The following is a 27,995-nucleotide window of genomic DNA, read 5'->3' as shown; positions in this document are numbered from 1 at the left end:
AGCTCACACTATCAAACCATATCACACTGGAACAGTCCTTCTGCCCTTCACTCACACATCAAAATGATCAGTGATAATAAAGGAATACCAAATAAAAATACTTATTTAATTAAAAATTGCCTCATACAAAATAATAATGAATATCATCACATAAAACCACAATACAGTGAAAGGACCCAATGAGCCACAAGGTTGCCCTTGTAGTGTCTACTCACAATAAGTAAACACAAAAATATCTGGGAGACAAGACAAAAGACACCCTCCCTAGTCTATCATCAATCACTGTCCCGCATATTGTGTCAATATTCTAGTTGACTGATACATCAAATTCCCAGCCTATGCTTGGCAAGTCCCATCAGATCCAGTCTTCCAATTGCATGGACACGTTTCGGTGGCCTTCACAATTCTCTCACCAGCTTCCACAGGACAATCAGATAGTCTCCCAACACAATTAAAACATATCTGTGTAAAAACAAATTGCAATCAAATGTAATATACCAGTCCATATAATAATCAATAACACAATAACTCCCCTTAAAATGTTCAATATATAATCTCTCCTTTACCCAATACCATGATTAATATAAAGAGACAACAATAAATATTTATCACAAAATAACCACCATATACAAAACCCCTTGTATTCCTTTAATAAAACATCACATGATAAAACCTCACATAACCGATCAGTGTATAAGACCAATCACCCATCTATTTACTTAAGACACTCAAGCCAAACCATTTTACCATATCATCCATTTAACCCTCAATCCCAGACACTCGCTTGCGTCCATAAAGAACGATACAACACATAACTTTCTGTCCAATAACAATAGATTCGTATTCAAGGAGAGTTTCACAGTTCTTTTCTTGTAGTAGAATCGTATTTCTATCAAAAACAAAAAGATATTTAAGTTATATCTAATGTAAACCCACTAGTTGGGATAACCAGCCAAATTGATCAATTACTAAAAACATTCTCCCTCCTGATGAAAATCTTATATGAGAGTAAATTGATTAAGATAAATTGTCTTCTATCAACTACAATGTCCATCATAATTATACATGTGTGGGGGACGTATCTTCGTCTATAAAGTATAGGTGCAGCATGCTCTCTGTCATAGAAGCTACTAAAAACCACATGTGGGCCACCCAACCAACCACTTAATGCCAACTGTGCCCTTCCCTCGTGCAAATCCCCCCGGCATTAACTGACATATCAAGGGGCAGTACATCTTCGTGTATCAATGGGAGCAATGAACCATTCCCCAAGCGTCCTCCACACTCCCTAAAAACAGAAAACAAATAATGTGACATGCCCATAAATATCAAGTGGCGATCAAGTAGATCAATAACCCCCTTCGTACATCAGTGGAAGCAATAAATCGTTCCCTGAGAGTCCTCCACTACTTCCAAAACCAAATGGTGCGAGATGCCCTTAAAAACGTACTATGGAACCCCAATGTTTTCGTTCCCAGCACGCAATCTGCATAAATGTTTTACTGTAGTGTGACATAACATTTTGATTTGCCAAATTTTAGGGGAGCGGTCAAATCTATCAGTAACACCCTTCATACATCAAGAGAGCAGTAAACCCTTCCCGAAATGTTGCCCAAAGTCCCTAGGAGCAGGAAAGATATAGCACAGAGTGCCCGGAGAAATACAATAAACCCCACTTCATTAATTTCCACTGCGGTGAGCCAGCTAGGCTTCTTACCGTAATGTGAGGTAACAGTCACGTCTCCCACGGATTCACTGGTCTGGCCCCAAACCCGAAATATCTAAGGGCGGAAAACTTGCAACATAAGATTACCCATGAGTATTAAATAAACTCTTCGTATAACAATGCCTCTCAAATATAATCCAGAGGGCTTCTTACCATTTTCTAAGACGGAATCTGTGTCTCAACTTCCTTCAGGTATTTTATCAAACAACATGCTACCGCGGCATACTTCCTTATATCCAGATGAGCTGCCTAGACGTCATGTAGACTAGCCAATCCTGATCGTGGTTATTGGGCTCAAAATACCACCCACCCCTTCGACCTAATTTCCTGTACTTTCTAGGCCGAGAACGCTACACAGCTCAACGGATCACATTAGTTAGCTAGCTCAGCGTCGCAATTTAGTTGCCTCTATCCCATAATGATATTGACACACCATGTAGGACCCATTTCTCTTCCAACACAAAAGCCACCCATATTATAATACTGCTACCATGAATCCCATCCATAATTAATCATGGCGCCTCCACCTCCACACTGCCCACAAAATTAAAGATGTTGCTCAGAGGTGCCCTCAGTGTTATAGCTGTTATTCTCAGGTGCATTACAGCAACCGAACTCCATATATACACAAAGAGGGTTGAGAGCAGTGTGATGGTGTACAATGGTGCCAGAAAGAATCAAACTCCTATAGTATATAAAATAAGCCCATTTATTCCAAAGGACCCTAGTCATTAACTTTCAGCCACCACACTGCTTCTGTTTAGGAAAGAGTTCACCTCTTTAAAGAGTCATCTAAAGACCTTCCTAAATCTAAGTCAGATTCCCCAATCCATCCCTGTCTTCCGATCATTCTCAAATTGACAACTGAAGTGATTAATCCCATTGTGAATGACCTATTGAATGAGTTTTTGGTACAGGCAATCGCACCTTCTGGTTGGAAGCAGGACCTCTTATTTTCTTTACCAAAGAAGCCTTCGGCAGTTCCTAAAATTTTGAGTAATTTCAGGGCTATTTTGCTGCTTCCTTTTATGGCAAAGCTGGTGGAAAAAATGTTAATAGGCAGCTTTCAGCTGTTTTGGAGGAAAACTGTATATTGTATGACTCCCAATCAGGCTTCCGACCAGGACATTGTACTGAAACTGCTCTTCTTGAAGCCTCTGAATTTATCAAAGTTAATCTTGACTGTAATTCCCAGGTTTTGGTGGTGCTTATAGACCTCTCTGCGGCATTCGACACGGTCTCGCACCCTGTTCTGCTTGAAAGGCTGGAAAGGATTGGCATTGCGAATCACGCCTTACTATGATTTAAATATTTAATCTGTATTCAAAGTCAGGTGGTCTATCTCCCTTATTTCACCTCAGCTGCTAAACATTTAGCCCTTCTCTTTTTATTAGCATATGTTACCTCTGGCCAGTATTGTTGAGCCCCGGGGAGTGAAGTTAGTTTCTTATGCGAATGATACAAAAAAATGTTCTGGCCTTTCAGGAAAATGCCCCTTCCAACTTCAGTTCTTTTAAGCTATGCCTGAAAACTGTTATGGATTGGATGAATTTCAGGTTTTTAAAATGGAACTCAGACAAAACTGAGATTCTTTTTATCAGTGCTAAATCCAATCCAGATCCCGGCCTTTGGTGGCCCTCCCAGATGGGACGCCTTCCATGCCCCTCCCCTGTAGTAAGGAATCTCGGAGTCAAATTTTGATACTGAGCTCACTTTTGAGCCACAGATTAAAGCACTGTCTTGTACCTGGTTTTTGACTCTGAGATCCTTGTGATGCATGCTCTCCCTGACCCCTATGGAATATCAAACTATTGTACATGTACTGAATACTTCCAAACTTGAGTATTCTAACAGTCTGTACTTGGGTCTTCCAAGTTTTTTGATCCAACATCTGCAAATCATTCAGAATGCGGCAGCCCGCTTGATCCTTAAAATTCTTCCTTGGGTTTCAATTGCTAGACATCTTTGACAGCTTCTTTGGCTCCCAATTAATAGTAGGATCCAATTTAAGGCCCTAATTTTTGTCTTCGGAGTTTTCAACCAAAAGGATCCTACTTATCGTAGGCAGCATTTTAAGCTGTCTTTGCAAGTCCACTCCTTGCGTTCTAATCACTGTAAATTGTTTGTTTCAAATTCCTAATATATATAAGCCCAGAAGAGGAGGTTGCTCCTTCGCTTATTTGACAGCTAGACTTTAAAATGCACTGCCTCTTGCCCTCAGAAGCTGTTCTTCGGAAATTGCATTCAGAAAGGGTCTAACAATGTTTCTTTTTGATTTGGTTTCATGGTAATTTTAACTCCTTTTCACTGTCATACAATGTGAAATTTTCTTCTGCTTGTGCCGGGACACCTTTTAGGAAGCTGTGTACCTCAGAAATTCATTGCATTATATTACTGTACACATGAGGACTGGTACTTTGTGGATAGCGACTGTAACCATTTGGTCTGTTTCATCACACTTTGAGGCCTGAGCTTCTTGAGTCAGAATTGACTGTTTGTATCTTTTTGTTGTACCCACACAATTATTGAATACCTGTGCACAGTAAATATATGTGTACGTCTACTGGACAAAAGTCAAAGGTTTGATTGTAATACTCTGTACATTCCATTGTTTTTATGGCTAACTCGAGAGAACCTTGTTCTTTTAGAAATATTGCCTCTTCACTCAGCACTAGCACACAGTACTCTCGTAACCCTGGGATTCCATACATGGCCTAATCCTTAAATAACATGTCTCTGTCTTTCTGCTGTTAGCACCTACTTTTGCATTTATGTGTTGTTGCTGCTTTCTTCCCTTATTTTAACATTCTTCCTAACCGCCATGTCCTCTTCCTTCAAAGCTTCATCTTTTCACTGAGTTCCTTAACCACTCTGAATTCATATAAGTAATATTTTGTCTTCCTTTTAGTTACTCGGTTGGCGTTCACCCCCCCCCCCCTTGTTCGTTGATGTTCTGGTGCATCCTAAGCATTGCCTCTCCTTTAGATGTTTATTTTTCGACAGATGCAAACTGTACTCAAATACACTGGCGGCCTTCGTAAGAAACACAGGCAAAACGTCACTGCATTCTTTTTACCTTGTACATTGATAAACATTTAAAAACTTTGTGACCTTGACTGAGAGAGACTGAAGTAATCAACTGTCATTTTCCCTATGTTACTTAGGCACTCCTGCTGGTTCTAAGATGCACGTTTGGAACTGTAAGCCCTTGTCACTGTTGAACACTACAGACTTTATCACATGCTTCTATGTGTCCCTGTCCATAGCCGGCCACTAGTAATTGGACCAAGCTAGTATTTTTGTAAGAGTCCACCCTACTTTGCACTCCTGAATTATTTCCTTTAACCTAGATGTGACCTTCACAGTGGCATACACTTTTAATGCTAATAATGAAACCTTTTTCCATGGGCAACTCATTAGCAATCTTAATTTGTTGTTGTAGACTGATTCTTTTTTCTCCTTTTGGACCGTCTCTCAACCATATCCTGCAACATTAGCAGCATGTACTCAGAAACATTTAGGATACTTCTCAGTTTCTCCTCTGACAAATGTAATTCACTTCTATGCTATACAACTAGTGAAGCAATTAAATGCACATCATCACAGGCTTCTTTTCTGTCTCCTTTCTCGGGTCCGGCACACTCCAAGCCACTGCACTCAGTATAAGCAGCCACCTTGACATTCTTTCCCCACCAATGTTCTCTACCATCAAACTATATTCCAGCAGTGGTATCCTCAACCTGGCCAGTGTCAACATCAGTTGTGTTGTCTCATCCTCCAGAAGTGCAAGCATGCATCTTTCTTTATTATAGAGTATTGATGTTCTTGGGAGCTTCAAAGAGTGGGATGCATATCCAATGGTGACAATGTCTTACTATCAGTTTGGTTCAACACTTTGTTTGCACACAAGGGCAGAGGCATTAACGATACCTGCTTGTAGATCTTTGATACATTACTGCCTTTCTCTGTTCTGGTCCTTACTTATTAAGTTCCTTTCTAACTCTGCGCTGCCCTAGTGTCTTGGTAGCAAATAACTCTTTCAGTTATAAATAAATCCAGAGAGCCGCAGCCATGACCATAACTGTTCCCCAGTCATTGGCAATGGAACATCAACAGTATCACTTAAAACCCCGTGGTGAGGTTGCATGCCTTCTGCAGAAATGAAATGATTTAAATGCATGTCTTGAAGGACTAGTATAGTACATCATTCACCTTTCTCAATGGCATGCCCTTGTCTGTTCAAAGAACACAAACAACTTCAAATTCAAATATGGTGTTCTTCCTTGTTGCCATAAACTAGGATTTCATTCTGGAATATATGATCATGCCCCCAAACAGATCGGACATCTTCAGCTGAGAGACCTAAAGCTGATGCTAGCCTGATGGGTGTTACAGAAACTGGAAAGCCTTATAAGTAGGGCCACTATTATGCAATTTTGTGTCTGCCATGTTTTCCATATGATTATGGATTTGCTGCACATGCCACATAATCCATCATCTGCTGCATAATTTGCTAATTTAACAAAATAATAGTTTCAAGCTCAAACAGAATAAAGGTCACTGAAACCGGTGCCATATTTGATGCGGCACAGTAGCAGGCACTGTACAAAGTTTAACTGGCCATTTTTCTGTTGCTGATTACTGTCTTTACATGTTAAACTGATGAGGTAAAACCTTTGTCCAGGCAGTGTTTACATGTAGAAAAATGATCACATAATGAAGTAAAACTGCCACAAATTGCATTGCAATTGCATTACTTCACATAGTTTGCCTTTACTACTGCACAGATTAGTCATCCCTGCTGTGTGATTTGATCTTCCCTTGCCATATAATTCCAGTTGCACTGCTTAAGGTACAACAAAGGCAACATGATGAAACAGCTCTGTTTATTACTCCACTTGATGGAAAACTTTCTTCAAATCCAGCTTATAGAAGCACTCAGCATCTCTGGGTATGGCGGCCTACTGATCAGTGAGTGAAAGGTCAGTGAATTTTGGCATTAAGGCCACAGATCATTGCAGCTGTGCAGTTGCCAGGTTTTTCAAGCCGTAGTGACAATTTAACCGTTTCTGTGGCTCCTATGCTGCATACTTTGGACAGAATCTTCATAATTTTGATCTCAAAATGGAATATGCCTTAATGCTAGTTTCACTTGCATCATTCAATGTTTCAAATGTGTGGAGGGTGTAACCCTTGTAAAGTACAAATTACTGACCAAATGGATCCTCATGACTATTGGATTCCTAGTTCATGAATTCTTCTGTAGTAGACACTACCTGCATCTGGGTCTGAGTCTTTAGTACCATTGTAAGCTCTCCTTTTTCTGTGATCTAAGTTTTCTGTGCATTCTGATTCTCATTGACATTTCATAGACTAGTTGTGCCTTCTAGTATCCCAGGATGACGATTTTGGAAATGCCTCAGACTCCAGGTGATATCAGCTTCTTGTACTCACCCCAAACTTGGTTGAGTTTTACGTGCACACTGTACAAATACCGTGGCTCTTGGCTCTGAAGCCATCAACAGATAAGTATCAATGTCTTCTTGTCACACAGCCTTATGGCTCTTCACAATCCAGGTGACTGATCTAGTGCTGTTAATAACAAGGTCCCCATTTCATCCTGTAGTGCCACCTTGTGACTGATCGTGCATGCAGGTAGACGTTTTACTGCTGCCTGAGGTGGCATAAATTGAATAACCACACTTGCAGTATGCCTGTCTCTGATATGATTGTCTTATACTGCTTTAGCCTGCACACATCTTTGGCTTCTTTGTAACTGCCTTTCTTGACTCTCACCTTACTTCACAAGCTGCTACAAAATATTATTCCTTAGGTGTTTTTAGCTTTCTTTCTGACTTCTGCTTGTGTTCTGGCCATGTCTGTAACAATCTCATGTGAATGATTCTATCTCAGGACTGGAGGCAAATATTCTGCTTTACTCTAGTCACTATATTCTCCAGTAGCACTTATATAACATATTACACCAAACTACTTTTCCCTTGCCAACTCAGAAAAAACAAGAGTGCCCAATCACAATCCATATCTGTATTGAAGAGTCTCTGCAACATCCTGCGTCCACTCTTTCTTTGCTGCTACAGCAGCTGATAAGTACTTTAGGGATGCTGTAACAAGTGCTGCTGGAAAATCCATTTAGGAAAGTAAAGAATGTTCCTTATCCCAATATCCTTCATAGAATGTAAGCTTTTCTTCACAATAGCTCTGAAATTGTATATGCATATGTGCCAAAACTTGTCTCTGAACTTTTTATAGTCATGCTGCAGTGTAGTTTGAAATCAAATGCATTGTTACATTTTGAAACTCTCTCATTACAGCAAGTGTGCTCAGTGCTATGACTTAATCATTGATGTTTTAACTGGAAAGCTGTACTTGTCCTGTAAAAAGATCTACTTGTCCCTCTGGTGACATGTAGTGCGGCGACAAATTATGGCCGCAATCTCATTATGTAAGAGCTCTGATAATAGCCTCTCTGATTATGCCAGGGCTACTATTATAGTAGGGCTTGAATACCTGCAGTTTCAATCTCTACTATGGCAATGTCCTTATTTTGCCACCTTTCCGCAGATCTGCATACTGGGGCTGCAGAAAGCAGTAAGCAATAGTTCCAGGGCTGGAATGCCTTTGAGCCTGCAAACCTACTAACTTGCAAGTTTTAAGGATTTTCACCAGCTTTTCCCTAATCTTTTCCCATAATAAGAAAGTTTGGAAATTTACTCCTGACAGTGGCAGAATTAGAACTTCTTCCAGGGTTGGGAAAAAAGTGGTTAGAGGGAAAATGAACTTGCAAACGCTCATTAGATTTTCACATGAGCAAATCTACACATGCATATTTGCCCATGCTAATATACAGTTCACAAATATTTTATAGGGGTACGATTTCCTGGTATGCTTCTCATGAAAGCCACTAATTCAAAGACATACACCATAGGTGCACTTTTGTGACTTTGTTTAAGAATTTGGTCCCTAATTAGGCCTGGCGTCAACAAAGAGATTTAGTTTTTAATAAACTTCTATTTCTTTCTCTATCGGCTGGCTTTATTGTGAGTGATCACATTCTGCTCTTCCACAAGGAGCATATTGGCACAAAAAGTTGTTTTGTTCAGTGTCAGGAACTACAGTGGCAATCAGTGGCGTAACAAATCTGAAGGGTGCCCCTTTGCAAAGAACATGGAGGGGCTCCTTCTCCAGACTCAGGACAGGTGCTGTGCTGAAGGGGCCCCCTGGAGGGCGGCTGCGGCGCCCTTGTAATGCCACTGGTGGCAACGTGTGCTTTTAGAGTTCAAAAACTTTTTTTGTTTTTGTTTTTGCCAGTGTTTGTTACAATATTGAGGGCCTGGCAGCTCCCACAACAACAAAGTGTTACAAAAGCCATGTCAAAACAAGACACGCATTGATGAATCTAAAAGACTCACAAAAAAATGTTGGATCAGTTGGCTTTGTCAGTGTTTGTTTATTTTCATGCTTCCCATATTTGTGTTGAAAATGGTTACACTGATTTTCCATTAGGAATATTGTTTGGAAACACCGTCAGTAGTGCAGTGTGACCTTAAACCATTTATTCACAGCGCTCACCCTAATAATGAAGGCTTTCAATTAATGAACCATAAATACAAGTTCAAACAACATTAACTTTTGGACACACATTACCTCAACTGCAGACAGTTCCCCTCTCTCTAAACTGGCAGCCAAAGAGTTTGTGCTGCAGAGGGGGTGGGCCTACTTGTCCCAAGGACAAAATAAACATGAAAACATGTTGTCCTTGAACCCAAACAAGATGTCCCGGGCGTTGGGCGATAGGGATTCCGCTTCCCTGCAGAGTTGTTCATCATATCAGTTTTCAGGGCTTTTGACTACTTCTTGAAGTTGTGATTTTAAACCTAGTTATCAAAAGGGACCTGGGTTACCTGCACAAAGTCCCCACACTTCATAAAGGTCAGCATAAGTAGGAATACATTTAGAACAGGGGATGCAGAGCTTTGATGGAGAGAAAGCTGGAGATGATCTAAATACTCTCCTGCAAGGAATACTCAGATCAGTACATATGTTTCTCAGTGGTGTGACCTTATTTCAATGTATCATAAGTGATATAATAGCTAGGACATAAGAGCGCCAATTATTATCTGAGAATGACATTTCATGCAACAGTTAATTGTTGGTTTTGTGTTGCATCATAATAAATCTGATTTTGAAAAAAAAACCTGAAAGTAAACTCTTTGTGATTGGTTTCAGGAGCTAAAGCCTCATGTCTTCATCGTTGCAGAACAAGCCTACCGAAATGTTCAAAGTCCGATTCAACCAGTCAACCAGTCCATCATTGTTAGTGGGGAGAGTGGTGCAGGCAAAGTAAGGGTGCACTTCACAATTGTATTTGTTTTGTTTTGAGGACCAGTACTAGGTTTGTCTCTTTTAAAGTGTTGCAGAGCACTGCTAGGATTGAAATTGCTTCTCCATTCTGGATCTATTTAAAAAATGTGTTCTGGTTCTCGGCGACGCTGTTGTTAGAAAGTGTATACTAAGAGCTTCACATAGTCTGTGTTTTAACTGAGACTAAGGGCCTTATTACGAACTTAACAGAGGAGTTTCCTCCATCACAAATGTTGCATCTGCCGTATTAAAATCTCCATTGAATATAATGGGATCATAATACGGCGTACGGGATATCCGCCACATTTGTGATGGAGAAAACCCCTCTGTCAAGGTCGTAATAAGGCCCTCAGTATTTTTCTACTTTACGCTTATTTATTATTATTATTTGTTATTGTGGTGTGTCTGCTGAAAATTACTGTATTTTATGAGTTTCTTGACTGACTACTTCTTGGCTTTGAATTTGTCCTATCTTAATGTTTAAACCATTGCACAGGAGTTCTGAAATCTGAAAGTTAAGTCTCACAGAACATTTACAAAATTCCTTCAATCCTACACCCTGCTTGAGAAATTTGCAATTGTCTTAGCGAACCAGGGAGAAGATGGAAACCCTTTTGTTTGGCAGTGAGGCCCTGCTGCCCCGCAGGACAGTGTGCAACAGTTGTCTCAATGCAGTCATTGTTGAGGGTGTGCTGCCTTTCTTCACTGGAGGTATCATCATGATGACATACAGCAGGGGCCAGTGTACTATTTGTATGCTTTAAGAAGAGGCAAAAGGGGTCCTAACGGGCAGAACTATGTGGCTGTAACCTCTGGAGCTTGTTTTAATTTGGGGATCATTGAAATAAAAAGGGCATTAAAAGTGAGTGACTATGAATGTTAACTCTTTTTTTTTTTTTATTTTTTTTATTTGTTTTTTAGACCTGGACATCCCGTTGTCTCATGAAGTATTATGCTACTGTTGCTGCATCATCCTCTTCCCAAATGGGAATCAAAATGGTAGAAAGGATTGAGAAGAGAGTCCTGGACTCTAACCCTGTTATGGAAGCCTTTGGTAATTGTTAATGACTTTAATTGCAGTAAATTAGATCTGTCAGCTAGCTGTTGTATGTCTGTGTGTGTGTTTTTGTGTGTCTATCTGTCTCACCCCGTCCTAGCGCACAAACATAGCTTTGATGCAGTGTACATTTTATTGAGCAAGATCAGAAGAGTATTGTATAGAAGATCAGGAGCTGTGGTGGTGTGGGCAAATCATTGTCCATGAAAGGTACTCCTGAATAGTTGATGACTTAAAGTATGGCTGAAAATACAAACAACGCGGGCTGCTGTTAATGTCACAGTATACATGTCTTCAAACAATATGTTGATCCATCCGCCCATATAAAGACTTAGGGCCAGATGTACAACAGTGCCAACCACACTTCCTGCAATTCCCAATGGGGTTGCAAATGACCTACCTCATCAATATTCATGAGGTAAGTCGCAGTTTGTGGTCCTATTGGGAATGGCCGCATTCGCAGGGAGGATTGTGGCCTGCAGGGGACAGCAGACCACCACGTCTATGACCGTTTTTAAAATAAAGCTGTTCTTTTTTTTCCCTTAACCGGTTCTGTGCCTTGGACGAGATCATCTCGTCCATGGCACAGGGGAACTTGGGGGCGCGCTAGCGCGCCCCCGTGCACCCCCCTCCCCCCCCCAAGTTGGGATGGAAGGGGAAGACCTTCCCCTTCCACCCCCCCGCCCCTGTGACGTCAGCGCGCGAGCCTCCCTAGTCGCGCAGGAACCTCTGCTTCCAGCGCGATTGAAAAAGAAATGCAAAAGCATTTCTTTTTCAATCACTTGGGAGGCCCGGAGGGGCTTCAAAGGGAAGGAAAAGTATTTCCTTCCCTTTGAAGTCCCTCCGAGGGTTTCAAAAGCCAGATTGCTTGCAATCCGGCTTTTGAAACCCCACTAGACACCAGGGATTTTTTTTTTTTTATTGAAACTGACATAAGGGAGCGACCCCTTGGGCAAGGGTCGCTCCCAGGGGGGGCATTTTTTTGAGAAGGCCTTTTGGGGCAGATCGGCCTTATTAGGCCGATCTGCCCCCAGGGGGGGCAGAAACCTCTAGGCACCAGGGACCATCTTTTTTTTTTTTTTTTTGTTTCATTTCTTTTTTTTTTGGTGGGGAGCGACCCCTTAGGCAAGGGTCGCTCCCCTTGGGGGAAAATTATATTTTGGCCATTTCTGCCCCCCTTGGGGGCAGATTGGCCTATTTTGATGAGGCCAATCTGCCCCCAAGGGGGGTAGAAACCACTAGACACCAGGGATTTTTTTTTTTTTTCATTGTTATTGACAAAAGGGAGCGACCCCTTGGGCAAGGGTCGCTCCCAGGGGGGGCATATTTTCGGGAAGGCCTTTTCTGCCCCCCCGGGGGCAGATCGGCCTACTATTAGGCCGATCTGCCCCCAGGGGGGGCAGAAACCTCTAGGCACCAGGGACCATTTTGTTTTTTTTTGATGTTTCATTTTTTTTTTTTTTTGGTGGGGAGCGACCCCTTAGGCAAGGGTCGCTCCCCTGGGGGGAAAATTATATTTTGGCCATTTCTGCCCCCCTTGGGGGCAGATTGGCCTATTTTGATGAGGCCAATCTGCCCCCAAGGGGGGTAGAAACCACTAGACACCAGGGAGTTTTTTCTTTGCGTGAATTTCACGCAAAGGGAGTGACCCCTTAGGCAAGGGTCGCTCCCTGGGGGGGGAGGGCAATTTATTTTAGGCCATTTCTGCCCCCCCTGGGGGCAGTTCGGCCTATTATTAGGCCGAACTGCCTCCGGGGGGGGCAGAACCCTCTAGGCGCCAGGGCAATTTTTTTTTTTTTTTTGTTGTTGTTTCTTTTTTTAGAGATGGGGAGCGACCCATCAGGCAAGGGTCGCTCCCCTGGGGGGCAAATTGTATTTAGACCATTTCTGCCCCCCTGGGGGCAGATTGGCCGATTTTAGGTCAATCTGCCCCCAAGGGGGCAGAAACCACTAGGCACCGGGGATTTGTTTTTTGGCCCCAATGTCACGCAGGGGGAACGACCCCGTAGGCAAGGGTCGCTCCCGGGGGCGGGGGTGGGGGCTGGGGGGGGCAAATTTATTTTAGGCCATTTCTGCCCCCCCTGGGGGCAGTTCGGCCTATTATTAGGCCGAACTGCCCCCAGGGGGGGGGCAGAACCCTCAGGGCACCAGGGCAAATTTTTTTGTTGTGTTTTTTTTTTTGTTTGTTTGTTTTTTTCGAGATGGGGAGCGACCCATCAGGCAAGGGTCGCTCCCCTGGGGGGCAAATTGTATTTAGGCCATTTCTGCCCCCCTGGGGGCAGATTGGCCGATTTTAGGTCAATCTGCCCCCAAGGGGGCAGAAACCACTAGGCGCCTGGGATTTGTTTTTTGGCACCAATGTCATGCAGGGGGAGCGACCCCGTAGGCAAGGGTCGCTCCCCGGGGGGGGGGGGGGGGAATTTATTTAGGCCATTTCTGCCCCCCCCTGGGGGCAGATCGGCCTATTATTAGGCCGATCTGCCCCCAGGGGGGGCAGAACCCTCTAGGCGCCAGGGGAAATTGTTTTTTTTTTTTTTTTTTTTTTTTTTGTTGTTTCTTTTTTTAGAGATGGGGAGCGACCCATCAGGCAAGGGTCGCTCCCCTGGGGGGCAAATTGTATTTAGACCATTTCTGCCCCCCTGGGGGCAGATTGGCCGATTTTAGGTCAATCTGCCCCCAAGGGGGCAGAAACCACTAGGCACCGGGGATTTGTTTTTTGGCCCCAATGTCACGCAGGGGGAACGACCCCGTAGGCAAGGGTCGCTCCCGGGGGGGGGGTGGGGGGGTTGGGGGGGCACATTTATTTTAGGCCATTTCTGCCCCCCCTGGGGGCAGTTCGGCCTATTATTAGGCCGAACTGCCCCCAGGGGGGGGGGGGGGGCAGAACCCTCAGGGCACCAGGGCAAATTCTTTTGTTGTGTTTTTTTTTTTGTTTGTTTGTTTTTTTCGAGATGGGGAGTGACCCATCAGGCAAGGGTCGCTCCCCTGGGGGGCAAATTGTATTTAGGCCATTTCTGCCCCCCTTGGGGCAGATTGGCCGATTTTAGGTCAATCTGCCCCCAAGGGGGCAGAAACCACTAGGCACCTGGGATTTGTTTTTTGGCGCCAATGTCACGCAGGGGGAGCGACCCCGTAGGCAAGGGTCGCTCGCGGGGGTGGGGGCTGGGGGGGGGGAAATTTATTTTAGGCCATTTCTGCCCCCCCCTGGGGGCAGTTCGGCCTATTATTAGGCCAAACTCCACAGGTAGGCACTTTGCAAAAAACACCTCTGTTTTCTGTGAAAAAATATGTTCTGTCCACGTTGTGTTTTGGGCTATTTCCTTTCGTGGGCGCTAGGCCTACCCACAGAAGTGAGGTACCATTTTTATCGAGAGACTTAGGGGAATGCTGGGTGGAAGAAAATTTGTGGCTCTCCTCAGATTCCAGAACTTTCTGCCACAGAAATGTGAGGAACATGTGTTTTTTTAGCCAAATTTTGAGGTTTGCAAAGGATTCTGGGTAACAGAACCTGGTCCGAGCCCCGCAAGTCACCCCTCCTTGGATTCCCCTAGGTCTCTAGTTTTCAGAAATGCACAGGTTTGGTAGGTTTCCCTAGGTGCCGGCTGAGCTAGAGGCCAAAATCTACAGGTAGGCACTTCGCAAAAAACACCTCTGTTTTCTTCCAAAATTTTGGATGTGTCCACGTTGCGCTTTGGGGTGTTTCCTGTTGCGGGCGCTAGGCCTACCCACACAAGTGAGGTATCATTTTTATCGGGAGACTTGGGGGAACGCTGGGTGGCAGGAAATTCGTAGCTCCTCCCAGATTCCAGAACTTTCTGCCACAGAAATGTGAGGAACATGTGTTTTTTTAGCCAAATTTTGAGGTTTCCAAAGGATTCTGGGTAACAGAACCTGGTCCGAGCCCCGCAAGTCACCCCATCTTGGATTCCCCTAGGTCTCTAGTTTTCAGAAATGCACAGGTTTGGTAGGTTTCCCTAGGTGCCGGCTGAGCTAGAGGCCAAAATCTACAGGTAGGCACTTCGCAAAAAACACCTCTGTTTTCTTCCAAACTTTTTGATGTGTCCATGTTGCGCTTTGGGGTGTTTCCTGTCGCGGGCGCTAGACCTACCCACACAAGTGAGGTATCATTTTTATCGGGAGACTTGGGGGAACGCTGGGTGGAAGGAAATTTGTGGTTCCTCTAAGATTCCAGAACTTTCTGCCACAGAAATGTGAGGAACATGTGTTTTTTTAGCCAAATTTTGAGGTTTGCAAAGGATTCTGGGTAACAGAACCTGGTCCGAGCCCCGCAAGTCACCCCTCCTTGGATTCCCCTAGGTCTCTAGTTTTCAGAAATGCACAGGTTTGGTAGGTTTCCCTAGGTGCCGGCTGAGCTAGAGGCCAAAATCTACAGGTAGGCACTTCGCAAAAAACACCTCTGTTTTCTTCCAAAACTTTTGATGTGTCCACGTTGCGCTTTGGGGTGTTTCCTGTCGCGGGCGCTAGGCCTACCCACGCAAGTGAGGTATCATTTTTATCGGGAGACTTGGGGAAACGCTGAGTGGAAGGAAATTTGTGGCTCCTCTCAGATTCCAGAACTTTCTGCCACAGAAATGTGAGGAACATGTGTTTTTTTAGCCAAATTTTGAGGTTTGCAAAGGATTCTGGGTAACAGAACCTGGTCCGAGCCCCGCAAGTCACCCCATCTTGGATTCCCCTAGGTCTCTAGTTTTCAGAAATGCACAGGTTTGGTAGGTTTCCCTAGGTGCCGGCTGAGCTAGAGGCCAAAATCTACAGGTAGGCACTTCGCAAAAAACACCTCTGTTTTCTTCCAAAATTTTGGATGTGTCCACGTTGCGCTTTGGGGTGTTTCCTGTTGCGGGCGCTAGGCCTACCCACACAAGTGAGGTATCATTTTTATCGGGAGACTTGGGGGAACGCTGGGTGGCAGGAAATTCGTAGCTCCTCCTAGATTCCAGAACTTTCTGCCACAGAAATGTGAGGAACATGTGTTTTTTTAGCCAAATTTTGAGGTTTCCAAAGGATTCTGGGTAACAGAACCTGGTCCGAGCCCCGCAAGTCACCCCATCTTGGATTCCCCTAGGTCTCTAGTTTTCAGAAATGCACAGGTTTGGTAGGTTTCCATAGGTGCCGGCTGAGCTAGAGGCCAAAATCTACAGGTAGGCACTTCGCAAAAAACACCTCTGTTTTCTTCCAAAACTTTTGATGTGTCCACGTTGCGCTTTGGGGTGTTTCCTGTCGCGGGCGCTAGGCCTACCCACGCAAGTGAGGTATCATTTTTATCGGGAGACTTGGGGAAACGCTGAGTGGAAGGAAATTTGTGGCTCCTCTCAGATTCCAGAACTTTCTGCCACAGAAATGTGAGGAACATGTGTTTTTTTAGCCAAATTTTGAGGTTTGCAAAGGATTCTGGGTAACAGAACCTGGTCCGAGCCCCGCAAGTCACCCCATCTTGGATTCCCCTAGGTCTCTAGTTTTCAGAAATGCACAGGTTTGGTAGGTTTCCCTAGGTGCAGGCTGAGCTAAAGGACAAAATCTACAGGTAGGCACTTCGCAAAAAACACCTCTGTTTTCTTCCAAAATTTTGGATGTGTCCACGTTGCGCTTTGGGGTGTTTCCTGTTGCGGGCGCTAGGCCTACCCACACAAGTGAGGTATCATTTTTATCGGGAGACTTGGGGGAACGCTGGGTGGAAGGAAATTTGTGGCTCCTCTCAGATTCCAGAACTTTCTGCCACAGAAATGTGAGGAACATGTGTTTTTTTAGCCAAATTTTGAGGTTTGCAAAGGATTATGGGTAACAGAACCTGGTCCGAGCCCCGCAAGTCACCCCATCTTGGATTCCCCTAGGTCTCTAGTTTTCAGAAATGCACAGGTTTGGTAGGTTTCCCTAGGTGCAGGCTGAGCTAGAGGCCAAAATCTACAGGTAGGCACTTCGCAAAAAACACCTCTGTTTTCTTCCAAAATTTTGGATGTGTCCACGTTGCGCTTTGGGGTGTTTCCTGTCGCGGGCGCTAGGCCTACCCACACAAGTGAGGTATCATTTTTATCGGGAGACTTGGGGGAACGCTGAGTGGAAGGAAATTTGTGGCTCCTCTCAGATTCAAGAACTTTCTGCCACAGAAATGTGAGGAACATGTGTTTTTTTAGCCAAATTTTGAGGTTTGCAAAGGATTCTGGGTAACAGAACCTGGTCCGAGCCCCGCAAGTCACCCCTCCTTGGATTCCCCTAGGTCTCTAGTTTTCAGAAATGCACAGGTTTGGTAGGTTTCCCTAGGTGCCGGCTGAGCTAGAGGCCAAAATCTACAGGTAGGCACTTCGCAAAAAACACCTCTGTTTTCTTCCAAAATTTTGGATGTGTCCACGTTGCGCTTTGGGGTGTTTCCTGTCGCGGGCGCTAGGCCTACCCACACAAGTGAGGTATCATTTTTATCGGGAGACTTGGGGGAACGCTGGGTGGAAGGAAATTTGTGGCTCCTCTCAGATTCCAGAACTTTCTGCCACAGAAATGTGAGGAACATGTGTTTTTTTAGCCAAATTTTTAGGTTTGCAAAGGATTATGGGTAACAGAACCTGGTCCGAGCCCCGCAAGTCACCCCATCTTGGATTCCCCTAGGTCTCTAGTTTTCAGAAATGCACAGGTTTGGTAGGTTTCCCTAGGTGCAGGCTGAGCTAGAGGCCAAAATCTACAGGTAGGCACTTCGCAAAAAACACCTCTTTTCTTCCAAAATTTTGGATGTGTCCACGTTGCGCTTTGGGGTGTTTCCTGTCGCGGGCGCTAGGCCTACCCACACAAGTGAGGTATCATTTTTATCGGGAGACTTGGGGGAACGCTGAGTGGAAGGAAATTTGTGGCTCCTCTCAGATTCCAGAACTTTCTGCCACAGAAATGTGAGGAACATGTGTTTTTTTAGCCAAATTTTGAGGTTTGCAAAGGATTCTGGGTAACAGAACCTGGTCCGAGCCCTGCAAGTCACCCCTCCTTGGATTCCCCTAGGTCTCTAGTTTTCAGAAATGCACAGGTTTGGTAGGTTTCCCTAGGTGCCGGCTGAGCTAGAGGCCAAAATCTACAGGTAGGCACTTCGCAAAAAACACCTCTGTTTTCTTCCAAAATTTTGGATGTGTCCACGTTGCGCTTTGGGGTGTTTCCTGTCGCGGGCGCTAGGCCTACCCACACAAGTGAGGTATCATTTTTATCGGGAGACTTGGGGGAACGCTGAGTGGAAGGAAATTTGTGGCTCCTCTCAGATTCCAGAACTTTCTGCCACAGAAATGTGAGGAACATGTGTTTTTTTAGCCAAATTTTGAGGTTTGCAAAGGATTCTGGGTAACAGAACCTGGTCCGAGCCCCGCAAGTCACCCCTCCTTGGATTCCCCTAGGTCTCTAGTTTTCAGAAATGCACAGGTTTGGTAGGTTTCCCTAGGTGCCGGCTGAGCTAGAGGCCAAAATCTACAGGTAGGCACTTCGCAAAAAACACCTCTGTTTTCTTCCAAAATTTTGGATGTGTCCACGTTGCGCTTTGGGGTGTTTCCTGTCGCGGGCGCTAGGCCTACCCACACAAGTGAGGTATCATTTTTATCGGGAGACTTGGGGGAACGCTGGGTGGAAGGAAATTTGTGGCTCCTCTCAGATTCCAGAACTTTCTGCCACAGAAATGTGAGGAACATGTGTTTTTTTAGCCAAATTTTGAGGTTTGCAAAGGATTCTGGGTAACAGAACCTGGTCCGAGCCCCGCAAGTCACCCCTCCTTGGATTCCCCTAGGTCTCTAGTTTTCAGAAATGCACAGGTTTGGTAGGTTTTCCTAGGTGCCGGCTGAGCTAGAGGCCAAAATCTACAGGTAGGCACTTCGCAAAAAACACCTCTGTTTTCTTCCAAAATTTTTGATGTGTCCACGTTGCGCTTTGGGGTGTTTCCTGTCGCGGGCGCTAGGCCTACCCACACAAGTGAGGTATCATTTTTATCGGGAGACTTGGGGGAACGCTGGGTGGAAGGAGATTTGTGGCTCCTCTCCGATTCCAGAACTTTCTGCCACAGAAATGTGAGGAACATGTGTTTTTTTAGCCAAATTTTGAGGTTTCCAAAGGATTCTGGGTAACAGAACCTGGTCCGAGCCCCGCAAGTCACCCCTCCTTGGATTCCCCTAGGTCTCTAGTTTTCAGAAATGCACAGGTTTGGTAGGTTTCCCTAGGTGCCGGCTGAGCTAGAGGCCAAAATCTGCAGGTAGGCACTTCGCAAAAAACACCTCTGTTTTGTTTTAAAAAAATGGGATGTGTCCACGTTGCATTTTGGGGCGTTTCCTGTCACGGGTGCTAGGCCTACCCACACAAGTGAGGTATCATTTTTATCGGGAGACTTGGGGGAACATAGATTAGCAAAACAAGTGCTATTGCCCCTTGTCTTTCTCTACATTTTTTCCTTCCAAATATAGGAGAGTGTGTAAAAAAGACATCTTTTTGAGAAATTCCCTATAATTCACATGCTAGTATGGTCACCCCGGAATTCAGAGATGTGCAAATAACTACTGCTCCTCAGCACCGTATCTTGTGCCCTTTTTGGAAATGCAAAGGTTTTCTTGATAGCAATTTTTTACTCTTTATATTTCAGCAAATGAATTGCTGTATACCCGGTATAGAATGAAAACGCACTGCAGGGTGCAGCTCATTTATTGGCTCTGGGTTCCTCGGGTTTTTGATGAACCTACAAGCCCTATATATCCCCGCAACCAGAGGAGTCCAGCAGACGTAACGGTATATTGCTTTCCATAATCTGACATTGCAGGGAAAAATTACAGAGTAAAATGTAGAGAAAAATTGATGGTTTTTTCACCTCAATTTCAATATTTTTCTTTTTCAGCTGTTATTTTCTGTAGGAAATCCTTGTAGGATCTACACAAATGACCCCTTGCTGAATTCAGAATTTTGTCTACGTTTCAGAAATGGTTAGGTTTCTGGGATCCAGCATTGGTTTCATGCCCATTCCTGTCACTGACTGGAAGGAGGCTGAAAGCACAAAAAATTGCAAAAATGGGGTATGCCCCAGTAAAATGCCAAAATTGTGTTGAAAAATTGGGTTTTCTGATTCAAGTCTGCCTGTTCCTGAAAGCTAGGAAGCTGCTGAGTTTAGCACTGCAAACCCTTTGTTGATGCCATTTTCAGGGGGAAATCCACAAGCCTTCTTCTGCAGCCACTTTTTCCAATTTTTTTGAAAAAAACGAAATTTTCACTGTATTTTGGCCAATTTCTTGGCCTCCTTCAAGGGAACCCACAAAGTCTGGGTACCTCTAGAATCCCTAGGATGTTGGAAAAAAAGGACGCAAATTTGGCTTGGTTAGCTTATGTGGACAAAAAGTTATGAGGGCCTAAGCGCGAACTGCCCCAAATAGGCAAAAAAAGGCCTGGCACAGGAGGGGGAAAAGGCCTGGCAGCGAAGGGGTTAAAGGAAAATGGGCTGCATTTCAAACCAAAAAAAAAAGTTTTCTTATCATTTTTTCAGAGTAGGCAGTTCGTGGGACCACCTCTTGCCCTGAAACATTTTTTCCGCTTCTGTTCTCAAAGGGGTAAGGGTCCCATGGGGGCCCCTTCCTGTTTGCGAATGGGTTACCACCAATTTGTAATTGGTGGTAACTGTGGCAAATGCAGTCACAAAACAATCATACTTGCAACTGCGACTCACAATTAGGAAGGGATGCCCTTGGAATGCTCCTTCCTAATTGAGAGTTGCAATCCCTATTTTGTGAGTCCGTATTTGCATGCCAGCTCTCAAAATAGGCATGTTATATGAGAAAAGGCAATTTTGCAGTTGCGGAAGGCGAAATTTGCCTTTTGCGACTGCTAAATCGCATCCTACCCTAAACCCAATACATATATTTTCTTGTAGCAAAAATGGAACCTGTTGGTCTGGCTTCTCCAGTTTTCCACAAAAAGTAGTTCCTCTTCATATGCAGTCCTTTCTGAATTCAATGCACAAGCAACACCAGTTAGGCATTTGCCTTGTTTTTAGACATCCTTGACAACCTGTTTCACAATGACGTTAGAAGTAATGGCACCTGTCTTGCTTGTATTTATGTCACCCCTGGTTAGTAGCTTGTTGTTTTTGAATGAAATTACAGTTTTACTCTTAGGACCTTCTAACAGTTTTTTAGATAAGACTGAAGTTGAACCTATCTTCCCTACTTCCATATTCCATGTTGGTTTGCTTCAATGTTAGCCATTTGCTTCAAGGCCATTCTTTCCATTTTATGTCTGACCTTTGAGACAGCTATAGATAGCTCTTAGTTGTTAAAGACACTATTTATCACTGCAAAACCCAGTTAATATGCTTCTTAAAGAGCTTTGAGATCCACAGATTTAGCACTTTTGCAAGTCCAAGCAAGGAACCCCATCAGAATGGTTGACATAGCCTTCTCTGTGGCCGCTGCTAGACTTTGGAACTTCCTTTTATTCCTTTTGCATTGGGAACTGTCATTGCGGTAGATTTGTCCTTGAAAGCTTTTCAGGGGTTTGTGTTGTCGTGTTGGTTGCCATTCTAGTGCCATGATACATATTTTAAAGAGTGCTTTACAAACGATAACATAAAACGTCTGCTAATAATTTCAACTGCAGTACTTTGCTGTATGCTCTCCATTTACCTTTGGCTAGGTGTGCACAATGTACAAATAATCTTCTTTTTTCATAGACTTTGACAGCAAGGCTCATTGGTTTACTGTTATCAGACAGTTTTTGTCAATTAGCTATGATTAATTTCTGGAAACCTACAGCTTTGTTTCTGTATTTTTTAATTGGAGACTATAAAATGTTCCTTTACTTTAATAAATCTTTTTATTGCCATTTTATTCATGAGCAAACAAAGTTGACCATGCCCACATTACATCATACGAAACATTAAAAGATTCCAGATCAGGACATGGTTCATTGGATAGAGGGATTGGTACAGCACTATCCATAAATGTTCGGAAAGTGATTGCAGATGGAAGTATGGAGCAGTATCCGAGATGGAGATGGAGGTCCTCCACCAGTAATCTATCTCCCCCTGCCAGGGCGTGGTAAACCATGTTCTACATTCAATATATTATTGTCTGGGTGCTTCCCATTCCTAGGCCCCAGATTGTCTCGTATTTCCTAGGACAACCCCTGTCTGTGTAAACAATTTGTTTTGGCTCCAATGCAAGCACCCATTCTGGTAGCTTACTTGTTCCTTGGTTGGGGCTTCCTCCATCCCCCAGACTTGTTCAGTGTCCCTATTTGCCACCACCAGGCCCAGACAGCAAAATACTAGCTTCTTGCGGGCAGGCCTATATACCCAGGCACGCCCTGGAGCACAAACCGGGGATTTGGTGGAATCTCTTTTTCTAATATGTCTCCCAGTTTTTTCAGTATGAGCAACCAGTACTTCTTTATCTCTGAGCCTTCTCACAGCATATAATACAATGAACCCACATGTACATTACAATGTTTGCAGGTGGCCTACGGGATCCTCTCATTGTCTACAGCCTGCTCCATGCTATGTAAACCCGCCTCCTCCCAATCCACAACCTCCATTTCTTCCATGTCTCACTTCCAGCATAGCAGAAGGCTTCCAAGGCTGTCACGACTATTGTTAATGAGTACAGTGTATAGCAGAAGGCTTCCAACGCCATCAGGACTAATATTAATGAGTACTCTGTATACGACGGTGATAGCCCACCTTCCCCAAGGGTCATGTCAGCAGGTTGGTCTCTAGCAGGGAGGCAGTTAAGCCCAATCCAACATCTCTGCCCATGAAGCGTATCGAAGCTGGATGTTCTTATAGTGTTGTATGTGAGTGAGGCATATTCCTTTTGTAAGCAGGCGAATGAGGATGATTTGATTACTCCGTCAACTCCCAGGCAGACTATGCCGCTCGTCTCCTAGTGACCAAAGCCCTGCAACGTATTCACTTTTATGGAGCATTTCTTAGTTACTTTTCACTTCCACCCCATCTAAGTATTCACCTTATCCCATGCTGTCAACGTCACACGTGCAAGCATCAGAAGACTTTTTCGACCCTTCCTGTCATGTAGATAATGCCTCCAAGAAGGGTTGACTAATGAACACCTATCCAGGCACACCCCAGGATCGTCCCTTGAGGCATTGCCTAGTCATTTATCACCTGTATTTGTGAGGCCCAGTAGTATGCCCTGAAGTGCGGGAGTGCAGTTCTTCTGTTATTCACTGAGCAGCAGAGGCTTGAGAGAGGTATTTTTTTACTCCCTTCATCCCACAGAAGTCACCAGACCTCCCTGTCGAGTACGAGGGCTGGCGTGTTCTGTAGGCTATATAGGACCCTGAGGAGATTAATCATCTTGACAATGGAAGCTCTACCCAGGAGCGTCAGAGGAAGTTTCCTTTACCTGGCCACATCATCCGGCAGTTGCTCTAGTTAAGGGTCCAGTTTTTCCCCCAGAAATGTTCTGATTCCAGAGTAACATAAAAACCCAGGCATTGAAAGCCCTCAATTGTTGCAGTCAGGCAATCTGGGTTCAGTCTGTCCCAGTTCCACCATCCCTCTTGAAATAAAACGGACTTCCCCCAATTTACCCTGTAGCCGGCATGCTCACTGAACATCTCCACCCTGCCTAGCAATGAAGAGAGCAATGCTGTGTCCTCCGCACCCGGGTCCAGCCCACCCCCGCAGATCTTGGGCATCTCCATGATCCTGTTGGGCTGAATGCCCCTCATTTTGTAGTGTCAATCTCCCCATCTCCAGCAGCCCACTGCTGCTCAGCTGTCGCTTGTTCTGCCCTCCGATGCCCCCAGATGTCCTCTCCAAGGCAGGAGAAGTCATGGGAGAACCCCAATCAAACAGGATGTCAGACCGGAGCTGGGATCAGCGGCAGGAGCTCCAAGATGAGCATCCTACGCTATCTTGACCCTGGCAAAAATGTGCCTTTTCAATCATTTGATTACCTCCGGAAATTCAGTTCTGTGCTTTTTCACAAAGTGTCTTTAGTTCTGAAAACATCCACTATTGATCCATTATGTGATAGGGGGACTCACTAGCATTTCTAGGAAGACACCCACAAACGTAATTGCTTATTAGAGGCAGGCAAAAAGCACTTTGAATGAAACAATTAAGTAATCTATGTCCACATTTAATATAGTTTGGTCATGAATTGTTTCCTGAGGTTAGATGGGCATCATTGTTGCCTAATTGTTTATTCTGGCTAGAACATAAATATTTCTTTCAAAGGCCACATCTAACATATTTCTCTGGGTGAAGTGTAATTGGAAGTGAGAACCATGTTTTATGGTTTTTCAACTGGACATTGTCCCAGAAACGAAATTGTGAATGTAGCCCTCTTTATATTTCTGTTGCAGTTTATACTAATCATGCCACAACAGCTTTAGCAGAAATTGCAGCTTACACCGTATTTATTCTTGAGGAAGAAGCATTCAGTGTTGCTAGGAGCACCTCAGGTTGCTAAATCTGTTCACTAGATAATGTCTCTTCCGTGCTGGCATGCCATCATCTCCACGTCTTCACTGTATACTGTGAATTCAAGTTTTGTTATAAAAAAAAATCTACAATGTTTAAAAGTTTATACTTATTAAATGAGGAAATGGTGTGTGATGGAGGATATTTATGATTGATTGTGGAGGTGGAGGTTTCACATCTGTTGGCCACATATGAGGCTTAATGCAACTTCAGCACGAAGTGGCAATGAGGGAGAGTGACAGAAACAGACATGAAGGATGAAACAATATTATAATTTAGCCTGAGAAATTGTGCTTTTATTGCTTTTTGGGAAGGAATGCAGAACATACTTTTGTGAAGTGTGACCAAGGCTAAAGAGCTGAACATGGGGAATCTAATTGAAACGTGACTTAAAGACAGGTAAAGCTAACAATAGAGAAATGTGTGTTTCTAAAATTGTTGGGACAGTACTATTCTGATGCTTGGTGCTCGTTAGTTTAAGATGCTGCTCAGAAGTATTGTAAACATCCGCATGATGTTCCAGAACAGGTTTCACCTCATATTTTGAAGAGTTGTGGGTATCGTGCCCCTTTGAACACTGAGCACTCTGCTTACATTGAAATTCATACTCCAACTGTGATAATAGTTTTTGCAGCATGAATCTTTTCTGGTTTCACATGCTGTACACTATTCCGTCGTCTAGTAGTTGGGGTTGGAAACATCCCTATTTTTGTTTAGGTTTTGGTGTCAAGGAGTAGGGAGCTACTTTTATCTCCAGAATTGTTAAAAATAGGCTCACAATGTCCCAGTGTATGATTGCCATCTTCATATTCTTTTTTCCACTGTTGGGTTCAGAAGTATGATTCACAGCTTTAGGTTGCAGATGACTTAAAACACTGAGGAGCACCAAAAGACATAAAATAATAGAAGTGAACATCGGACATCAAGAAAAACCAAAAACTGAAGACGCAGGTTTTCATTTGGGCTTTGACCACGTGAGTCGCAAACGTATGGTTGGGGCTGTTTTTCATAGAGATGTAAGATAGCCCCTTAGGATTTGCCCAAAATGCACCAGTAAATTTGACCAGAAGACAAACATAACATTTTCAATCTCTGCCTACACAAGGAAAATCAGTCTGAGGGGGTTAAGGCTTGCGAGTAGTCCCAGTCTGAACTCTTAAAGTAACAGATGATCTTCCATATTCACCTTTCTTAGGTAACTGTAACATTAAGGACAATACGTTTTAGATGTCTTGCATTACAGTTAAAATACGAGTTACCCAATTATGAAGCAACATTTACAGTATCCTCCTCGTTACATGAGGCCAGTGAAGTTTTACAATGCTCTTGTTGCATGACAAGGACCTCACTAATTTTCCTTGACAAGTAATCAGTAATAGCTTGTTTCTTAGATGAATGTTCTCTAAATACTGCCTTAGTGAGGCGCGGTTAGGGAAAGTGTAAATGGTAGATAAAAAGGCACTTGCTGGCTCTTTATAAACTATGACTTAATGCTGCAGAGTCTTTAGCAGAAGCAGATTCATCCATATTAAAACGAGACTTCTTAAAATGTTTGTACGATAATACAGGAAAAAAAAAGTACTTAAACAGATAGGGTTTCTGGCACACATCTGCTGGCTTGGTGGGCTGTCGATGCGCTTTGACTGCTGATGCATCGCTGACGCTCCACATCAGGCGTACATGGTCAAGTAAGCAGCAGGGTTGGTTTTAGGGTTGTCCCATAGGTGAGCGGTCAGTTTAGGCAGTGGGAGGGAATTCTCAATCCCATATACTCCCCACCTCTACTGTCTTTACAGTGTGTAAGGTAGTGTGCAAATGTGAACAATGTACCAATTTTCTGAAGCTGGAAAACATGTTCACCTATGCACAACAATGGGATTTAGGATTATCCAAGTGATGGGCAGCCACTTCATGCTGTGGAGGTTTCTTCAGGCTTTACAGCTGTACAGACAGTGCCCCATAGCTACAGTAAGACAAGTGCCACCAGTTTTTGAGAAGTTTATCTCATACATATGCACTGTAGTAGTATATCTAATACTGTGAGTACTTCTGCACTCAGATCCAATTCACAAAAAACAATGGTAAAAATATGCCTAGACCTGAGGCACCTACCAGTGTGTTGCCAAAACTTAGGCCTTGTCTTAGTTCGAAAGGTTTGACTTTTCCACCCATGGATGCCTGAACTTGGTTTAAAGGACCAACACTTGAGTGTAAATCTCCAGGTTGTTGTAGCCCCAAACAACCCCACTCGCCATACTTGTTGATGTGGTGTCTGTGCCAAAAAAGGGTCAGAGCTCCAGTAGGAGTTCAAAACCAATGTAATTCTTTAGAATATCACACACAAGTACTGCACTAAGAGAAAAAACACTTTATATGTAACAGTGTTTTTTTCAACGGTCTCATCCTGTTGCTCAGCACATGAAGAATAACCACATGGATTACAACCAAAAAAGCACTGATGCATGTCACTAATAATGAGAATAATATGAACATGTCATTGGCAACTCAGCACCCTAAAGACTATTTCTGTGTGCTAAACTGTGAGAGCATGAAGTAGCTTAACTTGCATCTAGAGTTTAGAGTCTATTGGGATTAATTTACCATTGCATACCTGTTTACAGCAAGAAGCCGTAATTATCAGACGTTGGCTGGGAGAGAGTGTTCCCTCGAAAGGAAAACACACATCAGCTGGGCTCAGCTCCTCTCCTTTCAGAGATCAATGCCATGGCAGTACTGCAGTCCAGCAGTCTCTGTCATGATCTCAGGCAGGATCTCGTGCAATAATCTAAGAGAAAGCCTCTCTAATTCAGTGGCCCCCTCATGGGGTTTATATAATAGTATTGACCATGACCTTTAGCTTACATGGCGGATTTTCCATTATATTTCAAAAATAACCTGTATGCATCAATTTGATAGTCTTAAGATGAACCACTAGAAACCAGTATGACAAGAATACGTAACTTCAGGCTACATTGTTTATGTTCTAGCCACTGCCTGACCTTGAGATATAGATAACAGGGAGTGTGTCCCAGACGGATGTCTCATTAGTTTTTTTTTAAGGTTGTTGTCTAAATGATTTGACACTTTCACAGGTTCTTGGAAAGATGAGGACAGATGGTATCGATGTCACAGGTAGGCAGGCTGATGATCCGGCAAAAAATAGTCTGACCTGCTCCACATGGAGTCTGGCCTTTGGGTCTTTATGACAAGTCCAATAGTATATGAAAACCCTAAAATAAATTAAAAGAAAATGTACATGCCCACTGTTGGAAAATGGGTTATTGGTAAGGGCAGGTAGGTATCTACACTTAGCAATAGGCCACTAACCTCCACTAAGGTCCAGTTAGGTCTCAGTAAATTAAACCCAGCTCAACCCT

General features: G+C 43.8%; 1 protein-coding gene across 4 annotated transcripts in view; it reads left to right on the top strand.

Moving 5' to 3' along the window:
• The window catches only part of MYO19 (myosin XIX), a 270,205-nt gene that overhangs the window by 53,674 nt on the left and 188,536 nt on the right, over positions 1-27,995 (top strand). For all 4 annotated transcript variants that reach the window (XR_011201978.1, XM_069226540.1, XM_069226541.1 and 1 more), the window contains 2 exons: positions 9,974-10,087; positions 11,030-11,162. Coding sequence is in view for 3 of the 4 variants with exons in the window: in XM_069226540.1 (XP_069082641.1) it covers positions 9,974-10,087; positions 11,030-11,162 (247 nt within the window). In the remaining variant the exon portion in view is untranslated. The remainder of the gene's footprint in view (positions 1-9,973; positions 10,088-11,029; positions 11,163-27,995) is intronic.

This window comes from Pleurodeles waltl, chromosome 3_2 (genome assembly GCF_031143425.1).
Source record: "Pleurodeles waltl isolate 20211129_DDA chromosome 3_2, aPleWal1.hap1.20221129, whole genome shotgun sequence".
NCBI classification, from domain to species: domain Eukaryota; kingdom Metazoa; phylum Chordata; class Amphibia; order Caudata; family Salamandridae; genus Pleurodeles; species Pleurodeles waltl.
The sequence above is the reverse complement of the archived record's forward strand: the minus strand, read 5'-3'. Positions and strand labels throughout refer to the sequence as shown.